Source organism: Bubalus kerabau, chromosome 8 (assembly GCF_029407905.1).
Source record: "Bubalus kerabau isolate K-KA32 ecotype Philippines breed swamp buffalo chromosome 8, PCC_UOA_SB_1v2, whole genome shotgun sequence".
Classification (NCBI taxonomy): domain Eukaryota; kingdom Metazoa; phylum Chordata; class Mammalia; order Artiodactyla; family Bovidae; genus Bubalus; species Bubalus kerabau.
Window position 1 is genome coordinate 116,827,197 of NC_073631.1, and position 27,610 is coordinate 116,854,806.

A 27,610-nucleotide genomic window follows, 5' to 3' on the forward strand; every position below is an offset into this window, starting at 1 on the left:
AACTCTCACATCCATACATGACCACTGGAAAAACCATAGCTTTGACTAGACGGACCTTTGTTGGCAAAGTAATGTCTCTGCTTTTTAATATGTTCTCTAGATTAGTCATAATTTTCCTTCTAAGGAGTAAGTGTCTTTTAATTTCATGGCTGCAGTCACCATCTGCAGTGATTTTGGAGCCTAGAAAATTAAAGTCAGCCACTGTTTCCACTGGTTTCCCATCTATTTCCCATGTAGTGGTGGGACCAGATGCCATGATCTTCGTTTTCTGAATGTTGAGCTTTAAGCCAACTCTTTCATTCTCCTTCACTTTTATCAAGAGGATCTTTAGTTCTTCTTCACTTTCTGCCATAAGGGTGGTGTCATCTGCATACCTGAGGTTATTGATATTTCTCCCAGCAATCTTGATTCCAGCTTGTGATTCCTCCAGCCCAGCGTTTCTCATGATGTACTCTGCATAGAAGTTAAATAAGCAGGGTGACAATATACAGCCTTAACATACTCCTTTTCCTATTTGGAACCAGTCTGTTGTCCCATGTCCAGTTCTAACTGTTGCTTCCTGACCTGCATACAGGTTTCTCAAGAGGCAGGTCAGGTGGTCTGGTATTCCCGTCTCTTTCAGAATTTTCCACAGTTTGTTGTGATCCACACAGTCAAAGGCTTTGGCATAGTCAATAAAGCAGAAATAGATGTTTTTCTGGAACTCTCTTGCTTTTTCCATGATCCAGTGGATGTTGGCAATTTGATCTCTGGTTCCTCTGCGTTTTCTAAAACCAGCTTGAACATCTGGAAGTTCATGGTTCACATATTGCTGAAGCCTGGCATGGAGAATTGTAAGCATTACTTTACTGGCATGTGAGATGAGTGCAATTGTGCAGTAGTTTGAGCATTCTTTGGCATTGCCTTTATTTGGGATTGGAATGAAAACTGACCTTTTCCAGTACTGTGGCCACTGCTGAGTTTTCCTAATTTGGTGGCATATTGAGTGCAGCACTTTCACAGCGTCATCTTTCAGGATTTGATATAAGGTGCCTGTTGCTGCTGCTAAGTCGCTTCAGTCATGTCTGACTCTGTGCGACTCCATAGACGGCAGCCCACCAGGCTCCGCCATCCTTGGGATTCTCCAGGCAAGAACACCAGAGTAGGTTTCCATTTCCTTCTCCAATGCATGAAAGTGAAAAGTGAAAGTGAAGACGTTCAGTTGTGTCCACTCTTAGCAACCCCATGGTTTGCAGCCTACCAGGCTCCTCTGTCCATGGGATTTTCCAGGCAAGAGTACTAAGGTGCCTAGAGTAGTCAAATTCATAGAGACTGAAAACAGAATGGTGGTTACTAAGGGCTGGAGAGAGGGGGACATGGGGAGTTAGTATTTAATGGGTACAGAGCTTCCATTTAGGATAACGAAAATCTCTGGAGATGGATGGTGGTGACAGATGCACAACAATGTGAATGTACTAATGTCACTGAACTTTACACTTTAAAATAGCCAAAATGGTAAAAAAAATAATAATAATAAATAAATAAATAGATGTTAATAAAACAAGACATTATTAGTGAAAGCTGGAAGAGTGGGGAGGAAAAAACAGCAAAGAGTTCAAATTTGGTGTTTTTCTTACAGAAATAAAATAAATAATGTAGCTAGTTTAAAGAAATAATATAGATCATCAGTGTCATGACTTAGGAACAAAAGAGCAACAAAAAGGAATAGGAAGATTTGAAAAAGAAGGAAACACCATACCTAGAAACTTTTTAATGAAACTTAAAATTTAATAGAATAGGGAAAGCAGATTGTACACAACTGAGACAGAAACTGGGTAACCTGTTGGATAATTATGAAGAATTTAACAAGCATGCAGTGGGGAGAAAATTAAGAGATGAACACTGAAAGATACAAACCAGGTTAGGAGATAAGGAAGTTACAGTGAGAGGGTTGAACAAGCGGTTAATCAAATTTCAGAAGGAAATATTAGGGAAAATGTGGGAAAGGAGCTATTCAAAGGCATAATTCAGAGAGTTTCCCAGGTTTTACAAACCAGAGTGTGACAACATTATAGGCAGCCTGGATGGGAGGGGAGTTTGGGGGAGAATGGATACATGTGTATGTACGTCTGAGTCGCTTTGCTGTGCAAAGCAAAGTGTGCTGAAACTATCACAACATTGTTAACTGGCTATGGTGGTGGTTTCATCGCTAAGTCCTGTCTGACTCCTGTGATCCCGTGGACTGTAGCCTGTCAGGCTCCTCTGTCTGTGGGATTCTCCAGGCAAGAATACTGGAGTGGGTTGCCATTTCCTTCTCCAGGGGATCTTCCCAACCCAGGAATCGAACCCTAGTCTCCTGCATTGCAGGCAGATGATTTACCAACTGAGTTATGAGGGAAGCCCGAAATGTGTGTATTACCATATGTAAAATAGATGACCAATGAAAGTTCCATGCATGAAGCAGGGCACTCAAAGCCGGTGCTCTGGGACAACCCAGAGGGATGGGTAGGGAGGGAGGTAGGGCGGGTACGGTTCAGGACACATGTACACTCGTGGCTGATTCATGTAGATGTATGGCAAAAACCACCACAATATTGTAAAATAATTAGCCTCCAATTAAAATAAATAATTTTTTTAAAAAGAAACATTTAAAGAATGTACTTCAAAAAAGAAGATAAAGGATATCAAAAGGAAAGTATGAACTAGAAGAAGAAAATGAGGGTTCTTTTTTTCCCTAATAAAAAATCAAGTAAATTTAAAAAAACACTTGAGTATATAAATATATATATATTTTTTTTTAATCTAACTTGGGGGGGTTAAAGTAAATCAAGATAAAACTAGAATTCAAGAGGAATATCACCTAACAAAGAGCATTCTAAAGGCACAGTATTCTTCATGTAGAAGATAAGGATATTGATTACCTTTAGAATTTGCTTAGTTAAGTGCACATGCTTTTAAAAACTGAAAGATTTCAAAGGAAACCACTAGCAAAGCAGAAATCCTCTTGAATGAGGAGTTGGTGGGGAGCTGAAGATGGAAGCAAACTAACCAGTAAATGCTGAAGAAGTTCAGAGCAGCATGACTGGGGGAAAGGAACACTGGTTCATAATGTCTGCTTCCTACTTCAGAAAAGAATCTTTTTTTTTTTTTTAACGGAGTTGGTAGTTTTCCATAAACTTAATTGCAACCATTTTTGTTAGCTTTTCTTTGAATCTGAGGCTCCAGGACCTTCTTTGTGGAGTTTGAGGCAATGCAGCTTTATCCCATCCACTTAAATAGCTCTGAAGGGGCAAGAAATAGTAAATTAACCCTCCTACTACAGGAAAGCCCTCCCCTCCCTGACACCTCACAACTGTCCACTTGGACGTACTTTTCCAGGAAGTCTTCCTCATTGAGCCAGGCAGCTAGCGGAGCAGAGGGTGAGGAAACTCCCAGGTGTTTCCCAGGTTGAGCAAGAATGGACATCACCCACATCACACTGGCAAACAGCCACTGGTCCTTCCCACAGATGAGAAAGCCCCCATCCCCTCCCCTGCCTCCTGCTGAAATCACTTGAAGAAATCGCAGTGAGAGAGAGGAGCCACACGCCAGGACAGACGTTCCTAACCCTAACCTTTCTGGTGCAAACGCTTGTCTCCTCTGGGAGGGGACCCTAACTCTGATGATTGCAGTTTTAAACATGGGGGAAAAAATGGGTCTTTTATTTAAGTGCCATCTGTGGCTTAGTCGTGTCCAACTCTCTGTGACCCCACGGACTGTAGCCCACCAGGCTCCTCTGCCCATGGAATTCTCCAGGCAAGAATACTGGAGAGGGTTTCCATTTCCTATTCCAGGGGATCTTCCCGACTCAGGGATCGAACCAGTGTCTCCTGCGTTGGCAGGTGGATGCTTTATCACTGAGCTGCCTGGGAAGCAAGCCCGTCATATATGTATGTGTGTGGGTGTGTGCGCACACGCTAAATTGTTTCAGTCTTGTCCGACTCTGCAACCCTGTGGACTGCAGCCCGCCAGGCTCCTCTGTGCATGGGATTCTTCAGACAAGAATGCTGGAGTGGGTTACCATGCCCTCCTCCAGGCAATCTTCCCCACCTAGGGATTGAACCCATGTCTCTTACATCTCCTGCATTGGCAGGCAGGTTTTTTACCACTAACAACACCAGGGAAGCATATATACTTATATGTACACATACACACATATATACAGTTGATTATTTAAAGAGCTTTTAAAATACGGAACTCTTTCCTCAAGTAATGGAACACTTTGTATTCCAACAAGTGATGTTCAGCTCCAGCTGAAGGGGGGTTGGAGGCATCAGAGCCCTCCAGCCCTCACACCAACACTTATATCCTGACAGCCCTGAAGCAGGCTTTGGGGTGGCTCTAACACCCCATGAAGCAGCTTGGAAACTACTGCCCCTAAACCATCATGAAATGCAGAACTGGGTCTCAAATACCAAGTTGTGGAATCTGGATGCTGGTGCCAAGGTTCAAGGACCAATAGCCAGTGGGGAATCGGGGAGTTGACAAAACACAGTGAAAAGTAGTGATCAGAAAAGAAAAATAGAACTATTTTTTTCCTGTTTACACTCGGAATAGTTTAAACCCTTCAGTAAGCACACATAGGCTTGGGATTAATTGCCAGATCGTGGGTCAGGCTTATGAAGTCAGTTGCGAATATACAGTTTGGTCCCCAAGACTGAGTTGTGCAAAGAGACAGATGGCTGCTGGGTTTTCCAAGTAAACAAAAGCAAGGAGAGGGAGGGATGGAATTTGATTTCCTACAGGAAAGACAAACAAAGATTATGAAACTTCTAAGGCTATTCACAGGGCGAGGAGAGGGAGGGCGGGGAATGGGGGGAGGGGAGGGGAGGGATATGGAAGAGAAGAAATGGGGGAGGGGAGGGGGGGTCAGATGGAGGAGCAAGGTCCTCCCTCAGAAACTTAAAAACACCAGGGGAAGAAAAAGGAAGCTGCCAGATTCTGACAGTAAGAGATCGCTTTATGCTAGGAAAACAACAACAAAAGAAACAAACTATAAAGTTGAGGTTTATTTACCAGAATGAAATATGAAAACAATTTCTATCTGATCTAGCCATAAAAGGGCTGGTTTAGAAATACTAAAGCACAGAAATTAACATTAAGCACCTTCCCATGGACGGAGGAGCCTGGTAGGCTGCAGTCCATGGGGTCGCTAAGAGTCGGACACGACTGAGCGACTTCACTTTTACTTTTCACTTTCCTGCATTGGAGAACAAAATGGCAACCCACTCCAGTGTTCTTGCCTGGAGAATCCCAGGGACAGGGGAGCTTGGTGGGCTGCCATCTGTGGGGTCGCACAGAGTCAGACACGACTGAAGTGACTTAGCAGTAGCAGTAAGCACCTTAACAGCATCTTAAATCAAGTAAGAGAAGAAAGATGCCTCCTCTCATGGGCATCCTTGGTTCTGTCCTGAAGCTCCCACGGTGAGGCCGTGCCTCACTCATCCTAGCAGCTCTGCCCCTGTCAGCACCACGTCGTGGGGCAGGATTGTGCAGTGGGTAGAGGTGGAGGTGCCCAGCCAGTTCCTCTGCTATGAGTCTGCTAAGAGGTATGAATAAAACCTACCTGTCAGAGATGTCATCAAGTCACAATGGAAATGCAAGCCCCCTCATTATGTTGGAATCAGAAAAATGTGAGAACCCCTATGACATCTTAATTCTCAGACCATGGCGTGCCTTTTACCCCTCAGAAACGAAACCATGCCCCATAAGGCTGACAGAACTGTTACTCGTTCAGTCGTGTCTGACTCTTTGTGACTCCATGGACTGTAGCCCGCCAGGCTCCTGTGTCCATGGAATTCTCCAGGTAAGAATACTGGAGTGGCTTGCCATTTCCTTCTCCAGGGGATCGTCCTGACCCAGGGATTGAACCCATATTGCCTGCGTTGGCAGGTGGCTTCTTTCACCACTGAGCCACCAGGGAAGCCCAGGCTGACAGAAACCGGTGATCCACAGGAATCTGGGGCTCATCCTACAGGACAGCAGGTAAGGAAACAGCTTATTAAAACCCCCTTCTCTTGTAAGCTGCCTTCACTGACCAAGCTCATCCTAATTGTTTTTGGACTCCTTAATGGTCCCCTACAGATAACACCTCTGATGAATGGGTCAGAGTAGTAACAACGCTGGTCGCTCAGTTGTGTCCGACTCTTTGTGACCCCATGGACTGTAGCCCACCAGGCTCCTTTGTCCATGGAATTCTTCAGGCAAGAATACTCGAGTGGGTGGCCATATCCTTCTCCAGGGGATCTTCCCGACCCAGGGATTGAACCCAGGTCTCCTACACAGCAGGCAGATTCTTTACTGTCTGAGCCACAAGGGAAGCTTGTAGTAAAAATGGGGTAAGTTGTTTTCCAGGACTTGGAGTCAGCCCCTGTCCAATTCAAGCTGGCTAAGACAGATTGGGACCACCAACCCTAAAACTCAGCCTGCACGGGGGTCCAGTGAACGACCTTTTGACATCAGAAATCTCCACCCTCTGGTCATGCTAGTGCCTCCATTTTTGGACAAGTGTCCCGTGACGAAGCCCATAAATCAGACACGCTGGTACAGAGTGCCAGCTACCTCACCTTCCCCACTTCAAGTCACCTTTCTCCACACCTAAGACCACCCTGCTTCTCTACCCCACAAAGACTTCAAGCCCCTTGTCTTCGAGAGGCACATTTGAGATTCATTCTCCCGTCTCCTCACTTGGCTGTCTCATGAATAAATGCTTTCTCTGATGCAAACCTCAGCATCTTGGCATTTGGTGATGCTTGCTGTGCATTGGACAAATGAATCCGGTTCCATAACAGAAATGCTTATATCTATATATTTATATTGTACATAAAAAACTTAAAAAGTAAAAAGCTTATCGGTCATATCATTTACCATGAGAAGTGAGTAACAGGTATATGTGTGTGTGGTGTGTGTGTGTAGCGAGAGAACCAACAGTAATTACTGCAAAAAAGAAGAGAATGAGAAAGAGATAGAGGAGACAGAGAAAAAGAAAAGAAGGCAGGGATGGAGGGAGGAAGGAAAGAAAGTAAAAAGACGGAGGGGGAGGAAGAGGAAAGGAAGGAAGAAAGGGAGGGAGGGAGGCAATGATCTCGGTCCATGTCTCGCATGGCTCCGTAAAGCCCACAGATCCGTTATAGATGCTTAAAGACAATAGGTAAAAAGATCCTAAGTCTATGATAGCTATTTTCGCTTTACATTGAACAGAAGGAAATTGTCAAAAGGAGTTTTTGCACTCGGGATATAGAGCAGAACAAAAATTTAGTCTTATTTGGACCCGGTTTCCATATGATACGTCAGTCAGTCAGTTCAGTCACTCAGTTTTGTCTGACTCTTTGCGACCCCATGGACTGCATCACACCAGGCCTCCCCGTCCATCACCAACTCTTGGAGCTTACTCAAACTCATGTCCATTGAGTCAGTGATGCCATCCAACCATCTCATCCTCTGTCGTCCCCTTCTCCTCCCGCCTTCAATCATTTCCAGCATCAGGGTCTTTTCAAATGAGTCAGTTCTATTCATCAGGTGGCCAAAGTATTGGAGTTTTAGCTTCAGCATCAGTCCCTCCAATGAATATTCAGGACTGATTTCCTTTAGGATGTACTGGTTGGATCTCATGCATAATTCTCATTCAATTTCATGAGTATCGATGTACCAGGTATATTAACAAATGAAGACTACATCTTTTCTGCACAAAATCATTCTTTGGGGTTGCTTCTGTTTAATCAGCACTGGGGGAAACGTGACAATACCTGTTCACTGAATGGAAGACCCTGGAGTGGCCACAATAGGTGAGGGTGGGGAGAAGAAAAGTGGACACAGGAAGCAAGTCTGTGGGACAGGGCGGTGAGGGGCCCTGGGCGACTTGGGAGGGGCATGCAGGGTCCAGGCAAGGGTCTCTGGCTGCTCACAGGACAATGACAGCCGTGGTCTTCTCCTTGGAGGGGGAGGGGGGCACTGAATTCTCCCCCAGCAGATTCCTCTCTGACCCTTCCTCATCCTGCTGGAAAAAGAAAAACAGGAAGAAAATCAATTCTTGGGAGGAAAAGGATGGGACAGAGTCAGCTCCATTTGGCAATCAGGCAAAGGAAAGAAGGAGGGAAGGAAAAGGTGATGGAAGAAGGGGAGCTAGACAAGATCTAGGCCAGAAAAGAGAGAAAGTGGGGAACTGAGAGCAAAGAAGCGGGGGAGGCAGATGTTAACCCAGGACAAAATGATGGGGTCACCTTCCCCAGACAGCAAAGGGCAGAGCCCAGCACAGAGAAAGGCTGAGTGAGGGGAGCATGACCACAGCTCAGCTGTGTTCCTGCCCCGCTGTCTTTCCCTAGAGCTGCACCAGCCAAACCCGCCCTTTCCCTGCGTGGTGTGTGTGCTCAGTCACTTCAGTCATGTCTGACTCTTTGTGACCCAGTGGACAGTAGCCCGCCAGGGTCCTCTGTCTCTGGGATTCTCCAGAAAAGAATACTGGAGTGGGTTGCCATTTCCTCCTCCAGGGGATCTTTCTCCCTAACAGCTCACCAGGGCCCGGGAGCTCTGGCCACAGAAGCTTCGAAGACCCACGCCCAGGGAAGCCAAGGACACAATGACCTGCAGAGCACAGATAGCCAGGAGCAGAGCACGGATTCCTAGGAACAAATCCTGAAGATAAAGGGGAGAAAAAAGTTACAGTCAGGAGTCAGCTCCTGTGATTCCTCTGTTATTCTCATCTTGCTAGGAGGTATCAGAGTCTGTTCAACGAACTCTTTCTCACTGAAGCAGACTGCATTTTCCAATGACAAGGGCAGCCAGTCTCCATCCCATTTGCTTGTCTGCAGGGTGACTTTACCACAGCCTGTGAAGAGGTGGAGACTAATGCTCAACCCCCTGAACTCTGGAATCAAAGCCTGGGAATGCTTTGATCAACAAAATACAGTGGAAGTGACAATAGGGCCTGGCAGCTTCCATTGCCTACATCTTAAAATGCTCACAGTGGGACGCTGCCTACTGTAACCCGGCTGCCCAAGACACATGGAGAAGCCATTGTAGCCTCCCTGGCTGGTACTCCCCAGCTGAGCCCCCTGACATGTGAGTGTGCCATCTTGGCAGTTCAGCCAATCAAGCTCCTGGATGACTTCACACCCAACTGACCCATGACTGCAACTGCCTGAGAAAACCCAAGTGAGGACTGCCCATGTGAGCCTAGTCAACCACAGAATGTGAGACATACTAACCAACTGCAGTGTTAAGTCACTGCATTTGGGGGCCGTGTGTTACCCAGCAGGGGATGAGTGATAGCAGTCACACACCAGGAAAGACAGAACGGTGGCTCGTGATATCCTGTCTCCTCTTTGCTCCTCATCCCCTTTGAGTCAGGGAATGATCATGCCCAGAGATCTGAATGGTATCTTCAATTTAAGTTAAAACCTCCTGAACCAACAACCTCAGATGAGGTCCACACTCAGAGGGCCTCCATCTCTGCCCTCTGGTGCCCCAGTCCCCCAATTTACAGCTGTGATGTGTTCTTGGGAGATTGACTCTCCTTTCTCACCATCAGCATTTGCATGTATCTTCTGCAGTTCTCCTCCTCCCACGATGAATAGGAACTTCTTCGTTGGTACCAAGAGGTGGGGGTGACAGGGACTAAGGAATCACACACAGAGCTGATGTCATAGAAGCCATCATCTTGCCAGATGAAGCTATTCACACAGAAGATGACAGCAGCCACGGCCGTGGCAATGCCAGCCAGGGTGAGCAGACCTGATATGCAGCCCTAGAAGAGAGAGGTTCAAGAGGCAGTCCCCCTCCATGGATGGCAGAGCCGTGGGGTCCCAGCCTCAAACCAATCTCCTCTTCCCCACCTTCCTGGTCCAGGATAAACCCTCCCTACCCCTCCAGAAAAGATCTTAGGATATTTGAAACCAAAAGAGAGAAGACAGAAAAATAGAGCAGGAAAACAGACGTAGTAAGGGGACAGAGGACAAGGTGGGGCAAAGGATGCCTGACTCACTGAGAGTTTGCCCCGGCGCTTCTCGTGGACAATGGCCCCAACTCCTGCTGCAATGGCCTAGGAAGAGAAGACACCAGAAAAGCCCTCCAGTTGACCATCTCCCATCACACTTCTCCCAACAGGCCCCAGAACAGCCAGTTTGAAGCAGGATCCAAGAGCCAGGCAAAGAAACCTAGCAGACAGACAGGACTCCGCTTACAACTGCCTGACTCTTCCCAGCCATGCCTTTAAAAGGAAAACAGAGGGTGGAAAGGTTTTGCCCACCCCCTAAGGCAGCCTCCTCATCACTGTTGTTCAGTCACTAAGAGGTGTCCGACTCTTTGCGACCCCAGGGACTGCAGCACCCCAGACTTCCCTGTCCTTCACCATCTCCCGAGCTTCCCCAAACTCTTGTCCTGTTGAGTCGGTGGTGCCATCCAACCATCTCATCCCACCAGCCTCCTCATAACATAAGGCATTTGGTCGCTGGGTCTGTGGTCTCTTCCCCCGATCCCTGACCCAGATCCAAAGGAACTTTCTTACTCCTTGTCCATGACCACTTGCCTCCCAAGGAGATCACAACACTTCCTTCCCATCCAAGTACTAGCCCGGCCCGACCCTGCTTAGCGTCCGAGGTCAGATGAGATCTGGCGCCTTCAGGATGGTATGGCCGCAGACTCATAACCCCTTTCTTACTCACCACAAACCCTGCCCACAAGGCACAGCCTGAGGCACGCAACTGAGTCCAGGGTCCCAAGTAGAGAAGCCCACCAAGAGCACAGCTGATAGCCCCGAGCAACAGCTGGGTCACCTGCAAGAGATGGGGAAAGCCACGCCCCTTCCCATGAGCCCTCACATTCCAGGCGCAGCCACCCAGCTCCTGGGCGTGGCTCCCCTCTCTTGCCCTGCCTTGACTTCTCTGCTTGGATTCTGGAAGTTCTATCCATGAAGCAGTGCATCCTGCTTCTCCCTCACCCCTCTGACTTAGTATTTTATCCTTCATTCTTTCCTAAATCCCAGTTTTCCTAAATTCCACACCTTGTCATCCCACTTGATGCTTCCTGCTTCTTTTCTCCTCTTTTTCCCATGGGAAGCCCACCATCCTGTCCAGGATGGGCCACAAAGACCTCCTTCCAGAAAGGAGGTGTGGTTGGCTGACAGCCTGGGCTTCCCTGGTGGCTTAGACGGTAAAGAATCTGCCGGCAATGCAGGAGACCCGGGTTTAATCCCTGGGTCGGGAAAATCCCCTGGAGAAGGGAATGGCCACCAACTCCAGTATTCTGGCCTGGAGAATCCCATGGACAGAGGAGACTGGTGAGCTCCAGTCCATGGGGTCGCAAAGAGTCGGACACAACTGAGCGACTTGCACACTTCACTAGCTGACAGCCTGCGGTGGTCAGCATCTTCGGGGTCCCCACATCTTTCAAGCCGAAGGCACATTCTTTAGGGATAGCTGCCCAGCAATGACTAAGCAAGGCGGTGGTTCGAGGGCCATTTCCACCTAGAACGGGACTTCTGTGATGGGCAGTCTTTGCTCCCAAGCTCCCTACTGGGCTACTACAGACCTCATCAGGCTTCCATCAAGACCTCCTCTCTCCCCCTGCCCACTCCTGCCCTTTTCACTGCATGATGTTACACCCCAGTAAACCTTTTGCACACCTCAAAAGGTGTGCAAACAACACCGACTCAGTGTCTGTTTCCTGGAGGATCTGACTATCACAGCTTCTTGGACATCACCACCTACATGGACATCGTCACCTACATGTCCTGCCAGCCTCTCAGATTCATCGCATCCAAATGCCAGACCCCACCCCCCACACCACCAGGGTCTGCCTCACTGACTTCCAGGGCTCCAGTCTTCTGGTCACTCTCACTCCAAACCTCAGCATCCTCTCAGACTCCTCTCCTCCCTGGTACCCCAAGTCCACCCACTCCCAAGTGACCCCACCCACCGAAGACTTGGACTCCTCTCTCTCCTCCTCCTTTTTGCTGTGACCTTGCAGGTGCCGACCCTCCATACTTCTTACCTGGACACCACCTGGCTGGGAGGCTGCCTGAAGCTCGGGTGCCTGCCCCAGAATCCCTCCATGTCCAATCCTTCCCACTATAGAAGCTGATCCAGGACAAACTCCTCAGCTAGTCACTCAAGGCTCTCAGCAATACAGGTGTATATTTCCAGTCTAATCAGCCAGGAGTCCCATTCTCTTTACTCTGACAGAACCTGCCCTATGCTTTCTGGCTTCTTTGCCCTTGTTCTAGGCATTCTCGAAACCTGAAATTCCTTTCCTCCCATCCTCCACCTCTATCTGTTAAACACATTGCTTCTCCATTCAAGGTCTGGCTCAGATGCCATCCCCTGCAGGAGGCCCTCTGCAGGAGGCCATCCTGTCTTCCAAGCACGTCACCTATTGTTGTTCAGCCGCTCAGTCGTGTCCAATTCTTTGCAGCCCCATGGACTGCAGCACGCCAGGCTTCCCTGTTCATCACCAACTCCCAGAACTTGCTCACAAGCTCATGTCCATTGAATCAGTGATACCAAACAACCATCTCATCTTCTGCCACCCTCTTCTCTTTTTGCCTTTGATCTTTCCCAGCATCAGGGTCTTTACCAATGAGTTGGCTCTTCGCATCAGGTGCCCACCTGATCTACCTTTACCTCTAGGTGTTTGTGTAGTTGCCTGACCCTTCTGAGGGATGCTGAGCACCTTGAGGTGATCACCAAGGGCCTTCCCCTCAATATGCCTGTCATATCGCCTGGCATCTGATATGGGTTCAACATGGGTTCAACAGCCTCCAGCAATCCTTCCACCCACCCACCCCTACCTCTGGCTGGGACTGCTCATATTGCACCAGAGAAGTGATCCCTTACTTCTTTCCATCTCAATCTCTGTGTCAAAACTTCCAAACAAGCAGGGATACAAGTTGTGAGTTTTCATGGGGATTTTACCCACTTTCTTTCCTCACATCATATTGGAGAAGGAGTGTTACCTGCCTCTGTGTCACCTTGCTAACCCACCTCTCCAGCCAGCCCACTCTTACCCCTAGTGCCAGCTGTCCATAGCCTATCCTGGCCTTGGCAGGACGGTGAGACAGACGCTCCACTAGGGAACTCCCAGCTTTTAGCAGTTGTGTCAAAGCGGATTCCTGGTGAATGTGGATGTCAATGTGGGTGGGCTGGGAGAGCATAGAGCCCACATCAACTCCATTCACAGTCAGCGTGTTCTGGGCCATCCTTCCTGCTGGGGAGATGTACAGGAGTGAGGTCTGAGAGCTGAGGAAGAAGAAAAGGAATACACAGCATGAGTGCAGGGTAAGAAAATAGTCTCCATGTCAAGTCCCGGCATGTGGGATCTCAGTTCTCTGACCAGGGATCGAACCCATGCCCCAGCCTAGAAAGTTCAGAGTCTTAACCACTGAACCACAGGGAAGTCCCTGATCTTAATTTGGAATACAGATCTGAATCACCTGTAGAGTTTTCACCATATGTGTCCTAGGATCTCTTCCCCAAATGGTCAGATACAGTTTGTCTGGGGTTTGGGATTAACAAAGAAAGGAATCTGAATTATTTTAGCAGCATGGTGTGTATATTTACACATAATACTTTTATATGGTAAAAAAAAAATCAAAAGATAAGTAAGTATATACTGTTAAAATCCTCTCCTATCTTTCTCTTGTAGCCAGCTAGTTACCTTCCAGGCGGAAAAATATTACCATTTTCTAATATGCTTCCTGTGACTGTTCCAATCCACTTCTATGACTATTCCAGTATTGTTAATTCTCTCATTATGACTGAGGTTGACTTTCTTTTCATGTTTAAGAGCCTTTTTCCTCTTCTTTTGTGAGCTTCCCTTTCATATCCTATGACTGCCTTGTTTTATTGTTTTGTTTTGGTCTTTACAGGAGTTCTTTGTGTGTTTGAAAAATTACTATCTGTGACATGACTTGCAGATAGGGCTTTAATATTTGCAATTTATTTTTGACTTAGCTTGTATTTTTATATAATCAAAATTTTCAGTCATTTTTCATGATTTCTGGGTTTTATATTATACTTAAAAAGGACTTTGCCATGTCAAGATCATAAAATAATAATTCTTCCCTGTTTTCTTCTAAGTGCTTTTATGTTTTCAGTTTTCACATTTAAATGTTGATCTATCTGGAACTTACCTTGTAAGCTGGGAAAAAATGGATCCAAATTGTTTTGTTTTTTTTTTTAGGATTCTAAACTTCTGAAAATATATCCTGTTTATGGAATGCATCATCTTTCTCCCACTGATTTAAAATGCTCCCTGGAGCAAAAATGAAATTCCCTTAGGAAACCAAGCCTGTTTTAGTCTTTAACTGGCCCATTGGTGGATCTGATGAGTCATGCACCATGACCATAAATTTTAACTATAAATACAGAGTTTAATATTTAGTTGAGCTATTTCATTGACCCCCTCACCATGTTATTTTTCTCTTTGATGGCCACTTTTGCTGGATTACTTCTCCTTGCATATTTTGGAATCAACTTGCCTCATTCCAAAAGAAATCCCCTACAAGCAATTCTCATGGTCATCCTAATGATCACTGTTTAAATCATAGCATTATTTAATAATGATTCTAATAACATCAGCGAGGACGATAAACTTAAAGTCTTCCCATCTGTATTGTATGAGCTTCTCAGAGCAGCTTCACGCTTCACCTACCTGGCCTCCTGTGAAGGATACAAGTCGGGTATCCAGCGATTCTGCAGATGCACAAGGAGGTTCAGACCTGTTCACAGACCCACCCCAGGAAGCCCAGTCAGAATTCTAGCCAGATCATCCTTGGGCTCCAGGAATCAGCCTCATATTAAGGCCCAAAATGTTCCTTAGGCTCCAGCTGCCTCCAAGTCTTCTGGGTACCACCTCTTTCCCCCCCCACCCCACCCCCAAGTCCTCTGGGTGCTGCTACCTCCCCCCTCCACCCTCCTCCAAGCCTCTGGGTACCAGCACATCCCCCCTACCCCCTCCAAGTCCTCTGGGTACCACCACTTCCCCGCTCTACCCCACCTCCCAACTCCAGTCCCCAGATCAGCCTAGATTCCTGCTCTTCCTCTGAGCCAGGCCATCCCCATGAAGGTTCCCTTTCACGCCACCCTGACTCCAGGTTATGGAGCTCTTCCTCGAAGCCCTGGATCCTCCTCTCTGCCCGGCTCCTCCCAGTACCGCCTCAAGCTGGAGAGAAAGGGCCAGGGCCCATGCTATACCCTGGGCCCTCCACCTTCCACCTTTCCTACCAAAAGACCTCTCACTGCGAACCCTCTTTAGCCTCAGCCACTTACCCCTGGAATAGAGGCATGAGGCACTAGGGAGTGACAGCCACCCAGTTGATGTGGCCAGACATGGGCTCCCGGCCCTCCCCAGGCATTTTTCTAGGGTCCCTTCCTCTCGCTAATGTATCCCTGCCTTCCAAGCAGGTCCTAGGGGAACCAGAAACTGGGGAGAATGGCATCCTGTGAGACAGGATGGGGGCTTTGGGGACTGATCTTGGAGCCTCCTAGAGAGAGTTGGGGGTTGGGGTCTGGCAGTGAGTGTCTCATGGAAGGGGGGATCACCTAGGCTGTAAAGGCTCTTCTCACCTGCTGTCCTCTGGGAGCCAGTGGCCAAGCCGGGCAGAGCTGGGAGGAGCTGCCCAGAGCTGAGACCCACCGGGGGATGGGAGAAAGCAGAAGGAAGGGATGGAGTTATAAGGACCTGACCTTCAGCATCTTGACTTCCCAGAAAGAAGCTGGGCCAAAGGGGCCCCTCTAGGGGGGTTTGGTCTTGAGTAGATAATCAGGCTGGCCGGAGAAGGCACACACACATACACTCCAGCACACCCATACCTACTCAGACAGTACACACACTGGGGGAATTCTTGATCAGAAAGCCCCTGCCCTGGTGGGGACGGGAGACAGAATGGCCTCTTAGGGTTTCCCAGGGCTGGTCAGCTCTTCAGTATCCCAGGCCACCCACCTGGCCCTTGCGCTCTCCCGGATGCCAGAGCCCAGCTTTCCCCAGCAGCTGGAAAACCTTGGAGGGGCCCTGTGCTCCAGCTGGGAAGTTGCCTCATCCTTCCCCGCTGGCACTCCACCAAGTACCTCCCACTTCTGCCTGCTCGGGTCTCCCCAGCTCTGCCCACCACTTTCCACTGCCGGTCCCTGAGGAGAGCAGGTAAGGCAGGTCCATAGCCTGGGGGGGCCCTTTCCCCCAAGACCCTTCTCAGAGGAGGCCCCACCCTGCTGCCACAGGCCCTCCAGAACTTGCTGGGCAGGGAGGGAGTGGCAGGGACCAACCTCCCCTGCAAAGGAGGGGCCTCCAGGAAGGTACAGGAGTGGGGGGCCAGGTGCATTGATGCCAAGTTGTTCCCACCTTTGGTCTCCATCTCCACCCATGGCTTCATCCTTCACACTGGGTTGGTGGGGTTGGGTGGGGGGGGCACAGTTAGAACAGGACTGAGGAGCCATTGGTGGGGAGAGGAATATTCAGGGGTTGCTGGAGGGTCCCCAGACTCAGCTAGGGAACAGCTGCTTCCAGAGAAATTCAGGAGGCAGCCAGGACTCGGTTCTGCCCAGCAGCCTGGGGGCTTCGAAGGGGAAGAGGCAGAGAGAGGAGCCGGCGGCAGGGGGGCTGGGGTGGCACAAGCCTGCTGGGGGCAGAGGGGAGAAGTGAGAACTCTGGGACATGGCCTGGTCCAGCCCCCAAGGAGGTGGGAGGAGGATGAAGGGAAGGTCTGGGGGGAAGGGGAGGCCCCATAGACCGAGCAGTGGTCCCAGCCTCAGGAGACTCAAGCATCCTTCACGAGACGCCATCTCAAGACAGGTCCTGGGTGCTGCTCTGTGACCTGAAGTGGTGTGGGGGGGTCTCCGCCAGCTCCTGTGGAATCCATGCCAACCTCCTCCTGCCCACTCTTCACCCCTGACTCTCCCTTCCTCCCTGCCAGGTGGGTGTCCAGAGGCATGGAGACAGTGGACTGCGGGGAGGCAGCCCCCAGGGCTCCCCAGCCCGCCAGCATCCAGGTGCACTTCCACCACGAGTCGGGTCTGGCCAAGCTCCTGCTAGGCGGGTGCTCCCTGCTGCAGCCCCTCCTCCTGCCCAGGCCCCGCGCCACCTCCCGGACCCTGGGCCGCCACCGGCTGCTGGCGACCTCCTGGGTGAGTAAGGCTGCTGGCCGCAAGGGGCACAGACTGATGCCCAGGCTCCCCAGACCTGGAAGGGGAAGCCCCTCTCCTGTCGCTATGCACGCTCCCTGGCAGCCTCTCTCTGAACAGGAGGCTAAGCCAGTCTTATCTTCCAACCGGAGATCAAGTTTCTGCTTTTCCCCCCACTTACCTCTCAATGAGAGCTGTGGGTAGGGTAGGCTATGGGCTGAAAGGCCAAAGGAGCCCCTGACCATTTAAAGTCCCAGGCGGGGGGAGCCCTGAGTTCATCCTCTCCCTCCCCTCCCCTTGTCTCCCCTCCTCTCCTCTGCCTTCCCTTCCCCCCTCTTTTTCTCTCCCTTTCGTGAGGTTCTAACTGTTAACAGCTGGACTGGCAGGTCTTCAAAGCTACCCTGAGACTTAGGTGCAGAGGGTTGCTCCCGGGATCCATGTGCTTAGGTTTCTCATCTTTCAGGTGATGCAGATCGTGCTGGGGCTGCTGAGCGGGGTCCTGGGAGGATTCCTCTACATCTTCTCCTCCACCACCCTGCGGAACTCGGGAGCTCCCATCTGGACGGGGGCTGTGGTGAGTGGGACAGGAGGACGGTGGGCAGAATGGATGCGAGGAGAGAGAGGCCACTGCCATCGACCCCAGCAAAACGGGGACTGTCGGCCCCCGAACACACCCCCAGCTCCTCCAGGCCGATGCCCTGCTTCTACCGACAGGCAACCAGCGAGCCAAGGGCTGAGAGGGCCACAGCCACTGGTCAGGTCTCCCAGGTCGCTGCCCGGGGCCTCTCCCACCACTTCTCCCACCTTCAACAGATCAGCTGAGGATCTTGGGTGGGCTCATCTCTAGACTCCAGTGCTGCTTTGAGATGGGGGAGGCAGGACGTGCAGGAGGGTGTGTGAGCCAGGGGCACCTCCTGCTGGCTTCGCATGGTCCTCTGTGGGTCCTGCACACCGGGCTCTCAGGGGAGGGGGGACCCCTGGGCCACAGTGGTGATGTCAGCAGAAGAGGGTATGCCACCTGCAGCAGGAGATGGGGGGGCGGGTCATGGCGGTACCGAGGCACCCCGTGTCCTGCCCACACTCACAGAACAACAACAAAGCGCACGTATGAAGAGAGGAGCCAAAAGTAACCATCCTCATCCACCCCATGGCAAAAACACTGAGATGAGCTACAGCATTGCCAAACAGGATCCTGATCCATCTTTCCTCCGGGATCGACCAGGCTTCCTGTCCTGGAAGGCTCACTGGGTGGGAGGCTGAGCGCTGTTGGAATGGGCACCCACACCCACCCAGAGGCGGCTGACCCTCATCCTGTACTGAGAGCTCCTCCAACAACCTGGATGTTCCACCCCACCACCCTGGAGCTTTCGTAAAGCCCCTGGTGCTCCCTCGAAAGAGAGAGTTTGGAGAAGGGAAGGAGGGCTCACTCCTGGCTTGACCATGAGCATTTGTCCGATGTCCCCTAAGTAGAGGGTCCTACAGCCTCAGGAGTTTTAATTCAGGCCTCAATACTCTCCCTGTGATCTTACAGACCACAGACCTCGGGCGTGCGTGGAGTGCTGTGGGGAAGGACCAGCTAGACGACTGCGGGGGTCATGGAGAAAAAAGGAAGCAGGCAGCTGGGGAGGAGGCAGGGGATGCGGGAGTTGGGGTTCTGCACAAACCCTGCGGCTTCAACCTCTTCCCAGGCTGTGCTGGCTGGAGCTGTCGCCTTCATTTATGAGAAACGAGGTGGCATCTACTGGGTGAGTTGGGGAAGGGCAAGGGTGAACACCGGGCCCAGAAGCTGGAGGCCTTCCCAAGCCTCTGGCTCCATCACACGCCCCTCCCCTGGGCTCCCCTCCTCCCACCCCTGGCCCCAGGGTGGGCACCAGAGAGACTGAGTCTCCAAGGTCTCTCTCTGCGTCTGCTCCTCACCAGGCCCTGCTGAGGACCCTGCTCGCCCTGGCAGCCTTCTCCACGGCCACTGCCGCCACCATAATCGGGGCTGGAAGATTCTATGAGTACCACTTTATTTTCTATAAGGGCATCTGTAATGTCTCCCCCTCCTGGAGGCCCACCGGGGCCCCCACCCTGAGCCCAGACCTCGGGAGGCTGCAAGAGTGCACCGCCTACGTGAACATGCTGAAGGTAGCCAGGCGGAGACACAGGGCAGCAGGCGGGGGAAGGGGTGGGCGGAGTCCAACCCTGGATGGGAGGGAGGCCGTCCATCAAAGAGGGTGTGCCCTGTTCTGCCCCGACAGACAGACGTGGAGGTGAACAAAACACAAGCAGTCCCTGCGGTTTGTGGGCAGTTACAGATCTGTGGGAAATACAAACTTTGAAATCAGAATAAATGAGCCGATAGAGCTAATATTGCACATACGGGATGAGGTGTGAAGGGATTTGATGCCTGTTCAGGTCTCAGGGTTGTCAGGGAAACGGATCACAGCCCAAGCCTGTCCCTGTTCTGATGAGGACACCAACGGGGCTTCTGGCTGCTTTCTCCATGCTACACCCACGGACCCCCCAACATAGAGCTCCTTCTTCATCCCACCACCCCCCAACCCTGGAAGCTACAGACATGGGGAACAGGACAAATGGGGTGGAGAGTGACCCTGTGCCATGCGGAAGGGGGACACAGACTCCACGTGGCAGCAGTCACTCTAGGGGCTCACGGCTTTGGTCCTCTGTCCCCAGGCCCTGTTCATAAGCATCAATGCCATGTTGTTAGGGGTCTGGGTTCTACTGCTTCTGGCATCTCTGCTGCCCCTGTGTCTGTGCTGCTGGAGAAGATACAGACGTAAGGAGGTGAGTCCCTAAAGCTTGCATGGTGGGGGCAGCAGGGCTGTCCGGCAGGAACAGGAATGGAGAGTGGGTGGTTTGGGGAGGAGAAAAGGGTCCTTATAGAGAGTCTCAATAGGCGTGATTCCTGTCTTGCTACCCCCGTGGTGGCCCAGCCCAGAGAGCTCCTATCCCTGACTAAGTGGTACCCAGTCCAAAGACCCTATGGAGCCAGGGATGTGCAGGTCCATGGTGGGACCTAGGGCTCTTTGCACAAGGCTGATGTCAGAACCGATTGACTCCAGAACAGAGCTGCCCTGGAGGAGAGCATTTACACTGTCTCTCCCCTATGGGCTGTCTCACCCTCTCCTTTTCCCTTAGAAAAGAGACCTTCCCTTGGAAGAAACTGTCAGGAGTGAGTGAGATCCAGCCCTGCCTCTCCAGAGGACTCATGCCTGGAGCTTCCGCCTGGACTGGGTGTCCGAGCATCTGCCTCGTGAGAGAAAAGCCAGGCCAGGAAGAGAGGCTCTGTCTGCCCCAGTGATCCTCCCTCATGGCCACAGCCGCCGCCTGCTCCACCGTCTCAGCTGCTCTTGCCTATTTCCGGCTCACCTTCACCACCTGCCTGCCTCATGCCCCTCTTGAGCACTGATGATAATAAACTCCCGTGTTGTTGCTCCCAGCTTCTTGCCTAGGGTTTTCTCTTGGCTGGAGGGAGACAGAGGAGAATGAGCCAACAGCAAAGCTAGGAAGACCCTCCCACTCACAACCCCTCTCTGGGGCTAGAGTAGCCATCCCTGAAAACAGAGTCTCTTTAAGGCTGGTACCGGGAACTGTAGATCCAGATACCCAGGGATGGATGAAAGGAATGGAGACTCTGAGCCCAGCTACTTACAATTCAGAGTTAAGAGGGTAAATCCTTGACCATTTGAGAGTCGGACTTTTTTTTATTTTGACTGTTTGGAAATATTAAGAATTAGATAAGATAACACTGAGATGCAATCATTTCAGAAATCTTTTTTATAAAGCTAGAACATCCAACAGTGTGATGAAATACAAACCTTGGATACTTGTCCCACAAAAAAAAAAGTGGGGGGGCTTCCCTCACAGCTCAGTCAGTAAAGAATCTGCCTGCAATGCAGGAGACCAGGGTTCGATTCCTGGGTCAGGGAGATCCCCTGGAGAAGGAAATGGCAATCCACTCTAGTGTTCTTGCCTGGAGAATCCCATGGACAGAGGAGCCTGGCAGGCTACAGTCCATGGGGTTGCAAGAGTTGGACATGACTTAGCGACTAAATCACTACCACCCACGAAAAACGATACCTATAACTTCTGGATAAAATAGGAGTCATGTGTTTTTAAATTCATGGCCAACCTGAATAAGCCATAATAGAAGCAGGAGCGTGAATTCAGAGAACTGAGTCTTAAAACCAGCATCTGCCCACTCGGACCCCCCACAGCCACCCACACGCTCAGTGCTCCGCTTGAAGGAACGAACTCCACATTGAGTCGTACTCACGGCTGAGTATTATTAGAGCAAAAGGATACACAGCAGTGTCAACAGGGGAAAGAATTCTCAGAGAAAGGAAGCACGACAAATACAAAGCAGAGTAAATAGAAAGAAATTATCATCTAAACACATCAAAGTAAATTTTTAAAAAAACAAAGAGAATGTCTTAAATCTGTCAAATGGCATTAACTAAAAAGAAATTGCAACATTACATGACTCCCTCTTGTCTGCTGCTGCTGCTGCTGCTAAGTTGCTTCAGTCATGTCCGACTCTGTGCGACCCCATAGACGGCAGCCCACCAGGCTCCTCAGTCCCTAGGATCCTCCAGGCAAGAACACTGGAGTGGGTTGCCATTTCCTTCTCCAATGCATGCGTGCATGCTAAGTCACTTCAGTCATGTCCGACTCTGTGCGACCCTATGGACAGCAGCCCACCAAGCTCCTCTGTCCACAGGATTCTCTAGGCAACAATCCTGGAGTCTAGTTGAGAAAAGAACTAAAGATATTAATTATATTTAACCTTTGTCACACATGATGTTCGACATCACAAATTATTAGAGAAATGTAAATCAAAACCACAATGAGATATCACCTCACAGTAGTCAGAGTGGATATCATCAAAAAGTGTACAAATAATAAGTTTTGGAGAGGGTGAGGAGAAAAGGGAACCCTCCGACACTATTGGTGGGTATTTAAGTTGGTCCAGCCACTATGGAAAATAGTATGGAGTTTTCTTAAAAAACTAAAAATAGAGCTGCCATATGACCCAGCAATCCCATTGCTGGACATATATCTGGAGAAAATTCTAATTAAAATGATACATGCCAATAAAAAAGAAAAGCTACACACATGCAAAATGATAAATGCACCCCAATATTCATAGCACTGTTTATAATAGCCAACACATGGAAGCAACCTAAATGTTCATTGACAGATGAATGGGTAAAGAAGATGTGGTGTGTGTATGTGTATATATATATATATATATATATATATAATATTTATGTTTATATATATGTACATACATATATACATATATATGTATATAACTCAGCCACAAACAGGAATGAAATAATGCCATTTGCAGCAACATGGATGGACCTAGAGATTATCATATTAAGTGAAGTCAGTCAGACAGAGAAAGATAATATCATATGATATCACTTATATGTGAAATCTAAAAAACTATCCAAATGAACTGATTTATGAAACAGAAACAGATTCCCAGACATAGAAAACGAACTTACAGTTATCAAAGGGGAAAGAGGGTGGAGAGGGATAAATTACAAGTTTGGGATTAGCAGATACAAACTACTGTATATAATATGGATAAGCAGTCAGGTCCTACTATAAAGCACCTGGAATTATATTCAATATCTTGTAATAAACTATATATGTATATATATATGAGTCAGCTTGCTGTACACCAGAAACTAACACAACATTGTAAATCAACTAGAGTTTGATAACAATAAAATAGACCAAAAAAAAAAAAAAGAACAGAAATAATCCTACAATTTTAACTTTCAGTTTGGAGAAAAAAATCAATCAGTGAAGCAAAAAATAGAAAATGACTATAAATTAAGTTATATGAGGAACTGCGATAAATATGAATGGGCAAAATAGTCCATTTAAAGCACATAGATAGATTGTGGGGTTTTTTTTAATTCACCCATATACTATTTACAAGGAGCATATCTAAAACAAGGGTATGGAAAGATTGCAAATAAGAGGATGGGGGAAAAGATCTAACAATTAAATTGACACAGTGCCATTAAAATCAGACTTTCAGGCAAAGAGCATTCCTAGAGATAAAGAGGCCACTGGTGGCCATTGTACAGTCAGGATCTCCTTCCTTCTCACATTGCACTCATTCCCTCCTGGAATCAGGACCCCATACCTTGCACTGGAGGAGCTGTCTTGTGGCTAAAAACTAAAGGCAAAGAAAAATCTTGAAAAAAGCCAGGCAAAAATGGCCTATTACCTATAGAGAATCCAAATGACCCTTCTCATCAGAAACTAAGATGGCAAGCCAAGTGGCACAATATTTTTAAAATTTATATTTGTATTTATATGTGGGTTTCCCTGGTGGTTTAGATGGTAAAGAATCTGCCTGCAATGCAGGAGAACCAGATTCGATCCCTCAGTTGGGAAGATTCCCTGGAGAAGGGAATGGCAACCCACTCCAGTATTCTTGCCTGGAGAATTCCATGGACAGAGGAGCCTGGTGGGCTACAGTCCATGGGGTCACAAAGAGTCAGACATGACTGAGCAACTAACACACAATTATATTTAACATATGAACAATTTTGTGCAGCAACATTTCAGTGTGAGTAAAAAACAAGCCGGCACACAGGAGTTTGGCAGGGGGTGGGAGTGGGGGAGTGGTGATGGTTAGGTCTTTGTCCTGATCGTGGTACTGGTTACATGAATGTATTAAAATGCAAAGATCCACACACAGAAAAACAAAGATCAGTTTTATTCTCATGATAATTCATAATGATAAGGAGACAAATCTGGGGTTATTTGTTCATCCCTATCTCAGCATTTCCAAGTCATTTCCAGATGTGCATACATTCCTCACCAAGAGCCAGACATCCTCAAGTACAAAGTCAAGTGGGACTTAGGAAGCATCACTTCGAACAAATCTAGTGGAGGTGATGGAATTCCAGCTGAGCTATTTCAAATCCTAAAAGATGATGCTGCACTCATATGACACCAAATATGGAAAACTCAGCAGTGGCCACAGAACTGGAAAAGGTCAGTTTTCATTCCAATCCCAAAGAAAGGCAATGCCAAAGAATGTTCAAAACTACCACACAATTGCACTCATCTCACACACTATCAAAGTAATGCTCAAAATTCTCCAAGATAGGTTTCAACAGTACTGGAACTGAGAATTTCCAGATGTTCAAGCTGGATTTAGAAAAGGCAGAGGAACCAGAGATCAAATTGCCAACATCCATTGGATCATAGAAAAAGCAACAGAGCTCCAGAAAAACATCTATTTCTGCTTTATTGACTATACCAAAGCCTTTGACTGTGTGGATCACAATAAACTGGAAAATTCTTCAAGAGATGGGAATACCAGACCACCTTACCTGCCTCCTGAGAAACCTGTAGGCAGGTCAATAAGAAACAGTTAGAACTGGACATGGAACAATGGACCAGTTCAAAATTGGGAAAATAGTACCTCAAAGTTGAGAAATGCTGGGCTGGGATGAAGCACAAGGTGGAAATAAGATTGCCGAGAGAAATGTCAATAACCTCAGACATGCAGATGACACCACTCTTATGGAAGAAAGTGAAGAGGAACTAAAGAGCCTCTTAACAAAAGTGAAAGAGGAGGGTGAAAAAGTTGGCTTAAAACTCAACATTCAAAAAACTAAGATCGTGGTATCTGGCCCCATCACTTCATGGCAAATAGATGGAGAAACAATGGAAACAATGACAGACTTTATTTTCCTGGGCTCCAAAATCACTGCAGATGGTGACTGCAGCCATGAAATTAAAAGACATTGCTCCTTGGAAGAAAAACTATGACCAACCTAGACAGCATACTAAAAAGAAGAAACATCACTCTGCCAACAAAGGTCCATCTAGTCAAAGCAATGGTTTTTCCAGTGGTCATGTATGGATGTGAGGGTTGGGCTATAAAGAAAGCTGAGCACCAAAGAATTTATGCTTTTGAACTGTGGTGTTGGAGAAGACTTTTGAGAGTCCCTTGGATTGCAAGGAGATCCAACCAGTCCATCCTAAAGCAAATCATCCCTGAATATTCATTGGAAGGACTGGTGCTGAAGCTAAAGCTCCAATACTTTGACCACCTCATGTGAAGAACTGATTCATTTGTTTTTGTTTTTGTTTTTTGAAACGAGGCTTTTTATTTTTATTTTATTATTTTTTTAGAAGAACTTTTTTGTTTTTTTTTACTTTACAATATTGTATTGGTTTTGCCATACATTGACATGAATCTGCCACGGGTGTACATGTGTTCCCCATCCTGAAACCCCCTCCCACATCCCTCCCCATCCCATCCCTCTGGGTCATCCCAGTGCACCAGCCCCAAGCATCCTGTATCATGCATCAAACCTGGACTGGCGATTTGTTTCACATATGATAATATACATGTTTCAATGCCATTCTCCCAAACCATCCCACCCTCGCCCTCTCCCACAGAGTACAAAACACTGTTCTATACATCTGTGTCTCTTTTGCTGTCTTGCATACAGGGTTATCATTACCATCTTTCTAAATTCCTTATATATGCGTTATTATACTGTATTGGTGTTTTTCTTTCTGGCTTACTTCACTCTGTATAATAAGCTCCAGTCTCATCCACTTCATTAGAACTGATTCAAATGTATTTTTTTGATGGCTGAATAATACTCCATTGTATATATGTACCACAGCTTTCTTATCCATTCGTCTGCCAATGGACATCTAGGTTGCTTCCATGTCCTGGCTAGTATAAAGAGTGCCACGATGAGCATTGGGCTACACGTGTCTCTTTCAATTTTGGTTTCCTCTGTGTGTATGCCCAGCAGTGGGGTTGCTGGGTCATAAGGCAGTTCTATTTCCAGTTTTTTAAGGAATCTCCACGCTGTTCTCCATAGTGACTGTACTAGTTTGCATTCCCACCAACAGTGTCAGAGGGTTCCCTTTTCTCCACACCCTCTCCAGCATTTATTGCTTGTCGACTTTTGGGTCGCAGCCATTCTGACTGGGGTGAAATGGTACCTCATTGTGGCTTTGATTTGCATTTCTCTGATAATGAGTGATGTTGAGCATTTTTTCATGTGTTTGTTAGCCATCTGTATGCCTTCTTTGGAGAAACGTCTGTTTAGTTCTTTGGCCCATTTTTTGATTGGGTCGTTTATTTTTCTGGAATTGAGCTGCAGGAGTTGCTTGTATATTTTTGAGATTAATTCTTTGTCAGCTGCTTCATTTGCTATAATTTTCTCCCATTCTGAAGGCTGTCTTTTCACCTTGCTTAGAGTTTCCTTTGTTGTGCAGAAGCTTTTAAGTTTAATTAGGTCCCACTTGTTTATTTTTGCTTTTATTTCCAATATTCTTGGAGGTGGGTCATAGAGGATCCTGCTGTGATTTAGGTCAGAGAGTGTTTTGCCTATGTTCTCCTCTAGAAGTTTTATAGTTTCTTGTCTTATGTTTAGATTTTTAATCCATTTTGAGTTTATTTTTGTGTATGGTGTTAGAAAGTGTTCTAGTTTCATTCTTTCACAAGTGGTTGACCAGTTTTCCCAGCATCACTTGTTAAAGAAATTGTCTTCTCTCCATTGTATATTCTTGCCTCTTTTGTTGAAGATAAGGTGTCCATAGGTGCGTGGATTTATCTCTGGGCTTTCTATTTTGTTCCATTGATCTATATTTCTGTCTTTGTGCCAGTACCATACTGTCTTGATGACTGTGGCTTTGTAGTAGAGCCTGAAGTCAGGCAGGTTGATTCCTCCAGTTCCATTCTTCTTTCTCAAGATTGCTTTGGCTATTCGAGGTTTTTTGTATTTCCATACAAATTGTGAAATTATTTATTCTAGCTCTGTGAAAAATACTGTTGGTAGCTTGATAGGGATTGCATTGAATCTATAGATTCCTTTGGGTAGAATACTCATTTTCACTATACTGATTCTTCCAATCCATGAACACGGTATATTTCTCCATCTATTAGTGTCCTCTTTGATTTCTTTCACCAGTGTTTTATGGTTTTCTATATATAGGTCTTTGGTTTCTTTAGGTAGATATATTCCTAAGTGTTTTATTCTTTTCGTTGCAATGGTGAATGAAACTGTTTCCTTAATTTCTCTATTTTCTCATTATTAGTGTATAGGAATGCAAGAGATTTCTGTGTGTTGATTTTATATCCTGAAACTTTACTATGTTCATTGATTAGCTCTTGTAATGGTATTTTCTGGTGGAGTCTTTAGGGTTTTCTATGTAGAGGATCATGTCATCTGCAAACAGTGAGAGTTTTACTTCTTCTTTTCCAATCTGGATTCCTTTTCTTTCTTTTTCTGCTTTGATTGCTGTGGCCAAAACTTCCAAAACTATGTTGAATAGTAGTGGTGAGAGTGAGCATCCTTGTCTTGTTCCTGACTTTAGGGAAAATGCTTTCAATTTTTCACCATTGAGGATAATGTTTGCTGTGGGTTTGTCATATATAGCTTTTATTATATTGAGGTATGTTCCTTCTATTC

General features: G+C 47.6%; 2 protein-coding genes across 7 annotated transcripts; one reads left to right on the forward strand and one right to left on the reverse strand.

Moving 5' to 3' along the window:
* Nucleotides 1-7,094: 7,094 nt before the first annotated feature.
* TMEM176B (transmembrane protein 176B) lies at nt 7,095-15,659 on the reverse strand. Of its 6 annotated transcripts, none has more exons than XM_055589613.1 (8): nt 15,576-15,659; nt 14,662-14,728; nt 13,016-13,247; nt 10,677-10,787; nt 9,998-10,054; nt 9,539-9,760; nt 8,530-8,649; nt 7,095-8,011 (listed from the first exon to the last, which is right to left on the reverse strand). In XM_055589613.1, exons 3-8 carry the CDS (start codon nt 13,205-13,207, stop codon nt 7,919-7,921), a joined length of 795 nt encoding a protein of 264 aa, XP_055445588.1. In that variant the 5' UTR covers nt 13,208-13,247; nt 14,662-14,728; nt 15,576-15,659; the 3' UTR covers nt 7,095-7,918. The 6 variants fall into 6 exon arrangements, with proteins under 6 accessions (XP_055445588.1, XP_055445585.1, XP_055445586.1 ...); XM_055589610.1 differs by having other exon boundaries at nt 7,095-8,014; nt 13,016-13,212; nt 15,576-15,645; XM_055589611.1 differs by having other exon boundaries at nt 7,095-8,014; nt 13,016-13,215; nt 15,576-15,641.
* Nucleotides 15,660-16,073: 414 nt separating this feature from the next.
* TMEM176A (transmembrane protein 176A) lies at nt 16,074-20,802 on the forward strand. Its single transcript, XM_055589614.1, has 7 exons — nt 16,074-16,149; nt 16,919-17,129; nt 17,590-17,700; nt 18,815-18,871; nt 19,047-19,256; nt 19,806-19,916; nt 20,271-20,802. The coding sequence occupies exons 2-7, from the start codon at nt 16,935-16,937 to the stop codon at nt 20,310-20,312; spliced, it is 726 nt and encodes a 241-aa protein (XP_055445589.1). The 5' UTR covers nt 16,074-16,149; nt 16,919-16,934; the 3' UTR covers nt 20,313-20,802.
* The last annotated feature ends 6,808 nt before the right edge of the window (nt 20,803-27,610 follow it).

Bases quoted from the DNA above. Each gene is read 5' to 3' on its own strand.
- TMEM176B (XM_055589610.1), bottom strand. From the start codon at position 13,207: ATGGCCCAGAACACGCTGACTGTGAATGGAGTTGATGTGGGCTCTATG. The intron at 10,788-13,015 runs GTAAGAGTGGGC...CATCTCTTGCAG, and splicing joins ATGGACAGCTGGCACTAGGG to GTGACCCAGCTGTTGCTCGG. The intron at 10,055-10,676 runs GTGAGTAAGAAA...TTCTCTTCCTAG, and splicing joins CCTTGTGGGCAGGGTTTGTG to GCCATTGCAGCAGGAGTTGG.
- TMEM176A (XM_055589614.1), top strand. From the start codon at position 16,935: ATGGAGACAGTGGACTGCGGGGAGGCAGCCCCCAGGGCTCCCCAGCCC. The intron at 18,872-19,046 runs GTGAGTTGGGGA...GCTCCTCACCAG, and splicing joins AACGAGGTGGCATCTACTGG to GCCCTGCTGAGGACCCTGCT. The intron at 19,917-20,270 runs GTGAGTCCCTAA...CTTTTCCCTTAG, and splicing joins GAAGATACAGACGTAAGGAG to AAAAGAGACCTTCCCTTGGA.